The 10230-nt window shown below is 39.5% G+C and overlaps 1 protein-coding gene across 1 annotated transcript; it reads left to right on the top strand.

The window, feature by feature from the left end:
* The first annotated feature begins 33 nt into the window (after positions 1-33).
* Positions 34-9349, top strand: KCNA4 (potassium voltage-gated channel subfamily A member 4). The gene is made up of 2 exons (XM_019519502.1): positions 34-595; positions 1375-9349. Exon 2 carries the CDS (start codon positions 2204-2206, stop codon positions 4205-4207), a length of 2004 nt encoding a protein of 667 aa, XP_019375047.1. The 5' UTR covers positions 34-595; positions 1375-2203; the 3' UTR covers positions 4208-9349.
* Positions 9350-10230: the final 881 nt, after the last annotated feature.

The raw sequence follows: 10230 nt of genomic DNA, 5'->3' as shown, positions 1-10230 counted from the left end.
CCCCCCCCCCCCCCCGCCACCCAATCCTTCAGACACAACAGCCACAACAAGTGGATGCTGCGAGAGCGCCTGAGCCGCGCGGCGACCAGCTGCAGTTCAAACGTGCGTGCGAGGGAAATTGCAACAAGCGAGACGTCCTCTTGTCCGTAGCAGGAGGCGGGCTGGCCACAGGGATTGCTTGCTTGCTTTTTGACAAACCTACAGCAAAAGCCGGGCTTGGAAAAGGCTAGTGATCACCCACATCCATTCATTCCCTCTCTCTGCCACACACACACACTCACACACGCACAAGCCCTCTATTGTCCCCTCCCCCCGGCACAGGATTCTTGCTCGTTTATTATTTTGCAAAGGTAAGGAGTGATCGCCGCTGCCCAGCATCCCCCCAACTTAGGCTGGCTGCCTCTCTCTCCAGGAGGTCTTGTTGCACACAAAGAGAAGCCAGAAAAAAAATAACTCATCAACCTGTAGGGCTGCCTGAACCTGCACCTGCAAACAGAGATTGTTCAACACAATCCTCTCTTCAAGCTCTCTCTCTCTCTCTCTCCAGATCCTCAGGCTAGCGAGAACAGCGTTGCTCTTTCTCTGCCTAGGAACAGTAAGTATAAGAGCTTTTTCGGTTTTGGGGATTTTTTGTGCCTGGCACGCAAATCTGGCATTGTCATTTGACAATTAATATCCATCGACTTGTGCTGTATGAATTTCAAAGGTTGCTGGACATGAGGATGCTGGTTCTGTGTGTCTGTGTGCGTGCGTGTTTAGCTTTTGCTTCATTGCCTCTCCAGTTTGCATTTTCTTGACACACACCATGAATATGCTTCACTTGACATGCCAGTGGATGTGCTTGTTTCTACATGAAATGCAGTAAAATGTTCGCTGGGACTGAAACACAGTTTAGATATAGCACATACTGTACCATTGCTGTATCTAATTAAGTTCTAAAAATAAACCAAAACTATAGCCTATACGTTTTTTTTTCTTGAAACAACTGATCGTGCCAAATGTGAATGCACTATGTGTGTGTATGTTTTGGCTTGTGTATTAGCATTTATAGATTGAGTGCTCTCTTTCTATCGGAGCATGCATGTGTTTGCGTATGGATGTGAGCATGTACATGGGTGTACATTTTCTATAGATATAAAATACATACCCACCCACAACCATACCCACACAGACGTGTGAAATCTCTCTGTGTGAGATACGGGTGTGTATATACAGAATAGATTTGGATAGTGTGGGTGGTGGAAGACTGAACACCTTAATAATATATTACACAATATTCATTTGTTCAGCACTGTGGCCTCTTAGGAAAATGATCCAACCTCTTCCCTTTTTTTTGTTTGTTGTTTTTTGTATGTGTATATGCATGTGCCTCAGGTTAAGTGCTCCTTCAGCATGAGAATAACCAAAGGGTGATCCACTCCCTTGTCTCCTATGGGGACCGCAGAGCCAGTTTTGCAGCCTTCATCATCTCCTCCTCATCATCTTCCTACTGTTGCCGCCATCCTTGGTGCAGCTCCCAGGTTTGAAACACTGTTGACAGGCTGAAAAAAGAGGGCATGGATAGACCTCCTCACTGTGTAAACAATATGAGAGCTGGAAGTTGCTTCAACTCCCTAAATAACAATATCAATCAGTTATCAGACTGCTAGGCCAAAGCACTGCTTGGAGGAAAGTATGAGAAAACAGGCTATTTGTATTTGGTGACACTGGTGAACTAAAGACCTGAAACTTTTTTGGTGGTAAAAAACTAACAGAAGAGTTGCCCTCTCGAGTTGCATAAACATTTGCTCCTTGCTGGATGTAATCTTGGGAGCCTGCAAGAATATCATGAAATTGTTCAGATCTGTTGATCCTGCATACACCACCAGAGAATACTAAAACTAAAGGGGCTTGGTGGATGAAAGGACAAGGCCTAGGCTCTTTCCTGATCAAATTTGAGAACTGCATCTTTTGATTAATTTCCATTCTTAGCAAAAGATGTAACTTTTGTGATACAGCCTGGATGATAAAGAGATGCAGATCTGTGGTTGCTACAATTTTACAAAACACAGACTCAAGGCAACTGGTATCCTGATGGGTTGAGCTTCCAAGAGACCAGCCTCCAAATGCAAACACCTTTGAACTTCCCACAGTAAAGCAACAAGCTTTGACAGCAGATAAACCAAACGATTTTGCATTAAACAAATAAACAAACAGTTGCAAAATGGAGGTTGCAATGGTGAGTGCAGATAGCTCTGGATGCAACAGCCACTTGCCGTATGGATACGCGGCCCAAGCACGGGCCCGGGAGAGGGAGCGACTGGCACACTCAAGGGCAGCAGCGGCTGCGGCAGTGGCAGCAGCGACAGCGGCAGTGGAAGGTGGAGCCACTGGTGGAGGGGGGCCCTATCACCATTACCACCAGGAACAAGGTCGTGGTGCTTCCTCCTCCTGTGGTGGCAATACATCCCGCAGCAGCCAGCCCCAGTGCCAGAACAGTAAGAGGAAGAAGCGAGGCAAAAAGAGAAGCCACCATCTGGGAAGCAGGGAATGTGGGGCCTCCTTCCCCTGCTCTGAGTTGTTGCCTCTCAGCGGCTCAGAAGAGAGAATACTTAAGGATTTGAGTGAGGAGGAGGAAGAGGAGGAGGAAGATGAGGATGAAGAGGATGAGGAGGAAGGAAAGTTCTACTGCAGTGATGAAGATGGGGTGGATGATTTTTCATACTCAGACCAGCCACCTGATGATGGTGGTGGTGGTGGTGGTGGCCCTGGGAGCTACAGCTCAGTTCGCTACAATGAATATGAGTGCTGTGAGAGGGTGGTAATCAATGTGTCAGGACTGCGGTTTGAAACTCAACTGAAGACCCTGGCTCAGTTCCCTGAGACACTGCTGGGCGATCCAGCAAAGCGGGGCAGATACTTTGACCCACTCCGGAATGAGTACTTCTTTGATAGGAACCGGCCCAGCTTTGATGCTATCCTGTACTATTACCAATCTGGGGGCCGTCTCAAGAGGCCAGTCAATGTGCCCTTTGATATCTTCACTGAGGAAGTGAAATTCTACCAGCTTGGGGAGGAGGCCATGCTCAAATTCAGGGAGGATGAAGGGTTCGTCAAGGAGGAGGAGGACAAGGCTTTGCCTGAGAATGAGTTCAAAAGGCAAATCTGGCTGCTGTTTGAGTACCCAGAGAGCTCCAGCCCAGCCAGAGGCATTGCAATTGTTTCTGTCTTGGTCATTTTGATCTCTATTGTCATTTTCTGTCTGGAGACTTTGCCAGAGTTTAGAGATGACAAGGAGATCATACTATCCCTGGCCCTGGGGAAGAGTTTTTTCAATGAGTCACTGCACCAGGATGGAGGGGGGCACACTGTCTTTAGTGACCCTTTTTTCATTGTAGAGACAGTCTGTATCATCTGGTTCTCTTTTGAGTTTACAGTGCGGTGCTTTGCTTGCCCCAGCAAAGCAGCTTTCTTCAAGAACATCATGAACATCATAGACATTGTCTCCATTTTGCCTTACTTTATCACCCTGGGCACGGACCTGGCTCAGCAGCAGGGCAGTAATGGTCAACAGGCCATGTCTTTTGCCATTCTGAGGATCATCCGTCTGGTCAGGGTGTTTCGCATCTTCAAGCTCTCCAGACACTCCAAGGGTTTGCAGATCCTGGGTCATACACTCAGGGCCAGCATGAGGGAACTGGGGCTCCTCATCTTCTTTCTCTTTATTGGAGTCATTTTGTTTTCAAGTGCTGTTTACTTTGCAGAAGCTGATGAACCTACCACCCATTTTCAAAGCATCCCAGATGCCTTTTGGTGGGCAGTGGTGACCATGACTACTGTTGGTTATGGGGACATGAAACCCATAACTGTGGGTGGGAAAATAGTTGGGTCCCTGTGTGCCATTGCAGGTGTATTAACCATTGCTTTACCAGTGCCAGTGATTGTCTCCAATTTTAACTATTTCTATCACAGAGAGACTGAGAATGAAGAACAAACACAGCTGATGCAAAATGCAGTCAGTTGTCCGTACCTCCCAACAAATTTACTGAAGAAATTTAAGAGCTCATCATCTTCATCCACAGGCGATAAATCAGAATATTTGGAAATGGAAGAAGGAGTTAAAGAATCTCTTTGTGCAAAGGAAAAAACAAGTCAGGATGCAGGGAATGGCAGTGAGACAGCAAAGAAAAACTGTGTAAATTCAAAATCTGTGGAAACTGATGTGTAATTCTGAACATTTCCAAATATACTTATGCATTAAGAGTGCAGTGATAAATGAAATATGCAAACGAGTCTAAAGCATACGGTAGTATGCCATTTATTGGTTAAATATGAATAAAAACGCATTGCTAAACTTGTATTACATATCAAGTAAATGATATAACTTGTGGAAGGGGCTGGTTGATCCAATGTAATTTCAAACTTTATATTTTTATTAGAATGCAAGTGTTTTGCACATGAGGCAAAAGACATTGTCAAAACCAGGACAGATTTCAAGTGGGTGCATGAACTGTCGACATCACTAATAACAGCTCAGTGGTAAAAGTTGGCATTCAGCGGTATTTACTATGTAAGAAAAAGTGAAGTTCAGCAGTCATCTATCCATTTATCATTGCTTTAATAGCAGCTACCATAAATCATTTGATCCCATAGTCATTGTTTTCAAAATGGTAAAAAAAAATTGTAAAAATATATTCTACAGAATATAGTTCTAAATTTTATCTTGAAATCTATAATGCTTGTTTTTAACTGGAAATTGACTTTGAAAAGGCTGCTGAACCTCCAGAAATTGTTTATTTTTATAACTCTCTTTGGAGGCATTGCAGCATTTGTTGTCTAATATATGGAAGAAATGAAGTAAGAGAATCTTTTAACATGGTCTGAATGCAGTAGCAAAGTGACTGGAATGATTTTTTGCACTACTTTATATGCTGGAGAAATACTGAAAGAGACTTCATACTGTGAATGTTTACTAATGTAATAGTTCAATGACAATCATTGGAAGAGTGAATTCTGCGTCTTATTTTATTGTTTTTTTTTCCTTACATGATGCTGATAGCTAAGCAGCTAATGTTACATTAATTCCATATTCTTTTAATTATGAAAATATATGATCGGAAAAAGGATCGTGCAGTAAAATTTTATAATCATTTTTTTTAATCAGTCTATTCTACTGATACCCTTGAGAAATAACAATGTATTTTATATTTTCTTTACTGCTTAATTTGACATTCAAAATCCAATATTAATACATGCGCTTTGTCAATGTTGAAATATTAGTGTACTTGAAGGGGCTGTAGCAGTAATAAGATGTTCCACTGCTACAGTAATGAGGAATAAGAATTGCTAACTTTTAAATGTGCTATTATTGGTGCTGTGTTTTTTTCCCCTTAATTACAGCTTTCACCCATGAACATTTGAAACAACCTTTAAGACCAGAATAGGCATCCTGGGGTTTGAAATGAAAATTTTGGGAACCAGGCTGTCCTTGAGAAAACATTTCTTCTCACCTAGGTTAGGGCCAGTGGTACATTTCCTGTGCACCCCACACTCCTATTAATCCAAATGGTAGATGTGGATGTGCAAGGAGTGCTCTATGGGGGGCTACTGTGAATCCTTCTGCCTGGAATGAGTGCATATTTAACAAAAAGACTATAAAGAGGTATTTTTGGATTCAGAAACGTGCAGGAATGGCATACTGAATGGGAACTGTTTTGGACAGGCATTGTGGTTCTAGAGTCATCCAAATTACTTAACTTGAAAAAGTGCTGACATGGGCACTTTGGAACAGGTGTACTAAGGGAAAAAGGGGGAGTTACAGATATGCAGACTAATTTTGCAATGATAGTCCCAAGGCGGGAACAGGAGTGTTCTGGAGCTGAAATGCACAGGACATCTTTTGGGACTCAAAACAACCTCAATTTTTGTAAATTGGGTGTCCTTTATAGCATGCATATCTATCAGGCTAGGAATGTTAATTTGCAGCAACAGCATGTGGCACAGAAAGGAGCCTTAGGCTTAGGACTCTCTTAATTGGTTGATTTTTTTTTTTTTTTTTTCCTGTGAGATTAGAACAGGTCATATCAGCAAAGAAGATTCTCTGCCTCTATTCCAATACAATTCCAATTGCATTAAAATTGCATATTGAACAGAGACATTTATAGAAGGTCCAGTGAAGACACTGCAGTATGCTATGCTGTGGTTAAAAATGGCTATAGGTGAGCATCAGATTTCTAGCAAAATATCCCAAACTGATTTCACCAACTGTTTTGAAGTGGTCTTAAGAAGAGCTCCTGTTTATTGTTGACATTGCAAGCTAACTAGGTTTTAAAACGCATTATTACTTCACTAGATTTTATCTGTCAGAATTCCCTAGAATTTGGTTTTACATTTCATTCTAGCTATTCTAAGTGTATGGTGGGGGGAACATATAAGGAGACAGTGCCAATATTAAGGATGAACATTGCTGTATTTACCAGAAAATCAGCAAACAATGCTTCTTTAACAGCTGACAAGTAACTGCATTATGAACATATGGATTCCTTTGTATATTGGTTTTCTAGATTTAATGAAGACTGTAATACCAGACAGTCTCATTTGGGGCAATATAAAGATAATGAAAATAAGGGAATTACTAACTAAAGACTAAATTGAGCATTAGTAGAAAATTAGGAGTGGATGTTTGCCTGATGATAAGGGAAAGTGTGAAGTTTAGGCTGGAAATAGAGAATGAATTTGAGAACATGGTCATATTACAGATATAGAAACAACTTCATAACATACATCTACATAGCAGTCACAGAATTTAGTGTGGGTTGACTGTCCAAATATTTGCCCAGCTTCTTAGGCAGGTTTTGCTCCAACGCTGAGCTGAGCTCCATGCTGTTGCAGCCAGGCTGTTACTAGTATCCAAGATAGCAGATTTTAATGCTACCTCTGGCAAATCTATAGTGCATGGCAGCCTAAATGTACCATTAATTTCTTGGGAAAGAATATACATTGCATTCCTCTCGAGTACCTTGTAAAAACAAGCAGAGCAATTTTATGATACCTGCTTTGTCTCCTGACGAAGTCTATTCTATGTATTTGTAATGGTCAAGTGAGGGGTTTTCATTATAAATGAGAAAAACTCAGGCTGAAAATTAGATTGTGCTTCTAGTTTGGCAAAACCAACTTTGAACCATATAAAGGACTCTGCATTTCCTGAATGGAAACAAATACCTTGACATGAGCTGCCTCTGGATTTGATCAGCCAACTGCTCATCAGTCCAGCCTGTTATGACATGTTATGAAAATGCCACAGTTCCACCCAGAAAAGACTAATGTTTAAAGATCCCAAATGCTCAGTGTAAAATACATAAACCCAATAAAGTACAACAAGGGTTGAAACAATGTGCAAGAGAGATCCTGTGTTGGATACTTACAATTCCCATTTACTGTTGCTGCCGTCAAAGCTTTCTGAATCCCATCTGATGCAGACATCTACCATAAAAAATTTAGTCATCATTTAGGCATTCTGAGTATCTTGCATTATAAAGGAAAATACATCTCTGATGTAACTGTAGTGAGTGGAATTACACTAAGAACTAAGTTGGCTCTAATATTGAAGTTCAAACCATACTGCAGTTGATGTATGCTCTAGTTACAAAGTAGTTCATTTTTATAAATAATATAAAATGAGATATTTTATTTTGGGCCTGATTCATTTGCATGGCTTTAAATGTGAAATAACTGCATTAGAACTAAAAGCAGCAGAAAGTGAAATTTAAAAGGGACACCATTACTTAACGTTCTAAATTGGCCTTTATATACAGAATAAATAAATATGTTTTTATGGCAGTATTCATGCCAAGATAAGAAATCAGGTTCCTAAAGGAGAATGCGTTTTCAGTTAACCTAAAGGAGTAGCGCATTTAATGCGTAACTTAACTTCAGAGATTAATTTGTTTCCCTTCTTTACATTTACATTGGTTCATGGAAAGCTCACTTTGGACTCCCATAATTGTGTGAAATCAAGTGTTATGTTTCTTTGTTAAGGAATTCATGTCCAGGCTTTTCAGTGTTCAGAAAAGCTCACTGAGAATTATTCCACACAAGGCTATTCCAGATGGTAGAAAGCACAATTCTGTTTGTTTTTGGTTTGAAAGACAATCTCTTGTCCCCTTTTTTCTGTGTTGTTGTAGAGTGTATATTTTCATTTTTTTGTTGTTGTGAAAAATCATTTTTGAGGGCTCAAAGACATGAACAAAGCTGTTATAGCTACATCTATGCTATGTGTTTTGAGAATAACAAAAATGTATTGTAGTATGTTTTTCTTTGTCAAAGAAAACATGATCTGATTGGAGTTTCAGTCAGCAAAGCCTTGTTCCCAGTAACAAAGAAAAATGGAAGCCATGTTTGATGGTAATGTTTATAACCATTTTGGCATCAGGTCTTAACCCTGAAAAAAAGAACCCTATTTAGTGGCCCCTAACATGGAGAGTTCATGTAAAGTGAGGAGAGTCCATTCTGTTTAATCTGGATTTATATAAAATCAGTAGGAGGTGGCTCAAGAATATGAAACACCTATACCGGATACATTGCATTTTATAGGGCTAGTGTAATATCGAGTCCTATTCTGGTCATGCTGTGTTCATGGAAAGTCTTTTTTGTGAAGTATAGAGTTCTGGTAGGTGCCTTTACAGTGATTTCAGAGCTCAGAAACTGTAATGCTCTAAAACTTATTCTAAACTAAGTTTTAGAATAAGATTTATGAAACTTTGTTCATAGTCCTTAGATTTGAACTTTTTTTGGAGATTTATAACTCATGTCCTTTATACCCAGCTTTGACAGATCCTACATTGGTTCTACTTTCACTGTGTGCTGTTACAAATAAAGACCTAAAGTGATTTAAATTAATTGGCTTGAAATAGTAGTATACTAAAAACGGGTGAGCTTTAAACAATTTACATAACATATAAACTGTATTTTTATCATAAGATCAACCAGAATGGTCATCCATAATATTTATAGACATGGCACAGGGTATGTAATTATATTGTTGACAATCTGAATGATCAAATACTTCTGATTTTGCAGTGAATGACATCTGCTTCAATGGTTTAACATATTTGTGCATCTTTGTTTGAAACAGATACCTGTGGAGAAATTGGTTATTTTTAATCATGTAGACTAAAATGAACATTCATTTCCACCAGGATCATCTGAGGTGAAAACTTACCTTTACAAATTAATGCCAGGTTACATACTTAAACATTTTGTACCTGGCAACCAGGTACAAACATAAAGGCTTTATATTCAACCATGCTTTCTGTATATTAAGATTATATATAAGTTCATAAAGAAAAGTCATTAAAGCATTGTGTACTGAGATGTTTGAATTTTTATTTTTAACCCTCTTTTATTCTTTGCAAAATGATAATGCATTTTGAGGACTTTTTCTGCAGTAAGAACTTTGCAAAGTAAATTAATATGTATGGAGAAGAAGAACAATATTAACTTAAATTTTCAAATCTGATAAAACATTCTGATTTGTAGAAAGTGGGTAAGTACAAATTTTGTTGTACTGTTCCTTCAGTTGTGCATGCACAGTATTGTCAGTAAAAAAAAATTAGAGATCAGTTGGCTGAACAAATTCATAATCACAAATGCAATTGCTTTCTAAGTTATGTGTATTTCAGGTACGTATGGGGTCTCTTTTCTCAAAGTATCTGTGTGCCTTATACTGTTTAATATATTCAGTCTCATAGCCCTATAAGGTAGGGAAGTACTATTATATCAGTTTTACAGAAGACAAAGATATGGTGAAATTAAAGCAGTACCTATAAAGGTATTTTGGCACTTAATTTCTCTTAAAGCACCCGATATCCTCTGATTTCTTTATGAGTTAGACACTCAAAAACCTTTGTGGACCTGGGCCTAAGTGACTTGCTCTGTGAAACCCATGAAGCATACAGTGCAGTAGGCCTTTCTAATCCTGCACGATTCTCCTAAGCATTTGGCTTTGCTTTTCTCTTTGTGCTGCTAATATTGAAATACTTTTCTTAACTAAAACTGCTAATGCTTTAATGTCAGATATTTCTTATTTGAGATAAAAAGAAAACCAGAAGAGAATGGGTCTTCTTTATTTGTTTTTTGTGTTGCTGGGGGATTCAAGTTTTGTTTGGCAGGTTGGGGGTGGGGTGGGATGGGAGGCAGGGGGAATGTTATATTTTGAAAATTATGTCAAGAATGTGCAATATCAGATAGTTG

The sequence above is a fragment of the Gavialis gangeticus genome, unplaced genomic scaffold (genome assembly GCF_001723915.1).
Source record: "Gavialis gangeticus isolate Ggan-Ray unplaced genomic scaffold, GavGan_comp1, whole genome shotgun sequence".
In the NCBI taxonomy this organism is placed as follows: Eukaryota; Metazoa; Chordata; order Crocodylia; family Gavialidae; genus Gavialis; species Gavialis gangeticus.
This window is presented reverse-complemented; position numbering and strand designations above follow the sequence as displayed.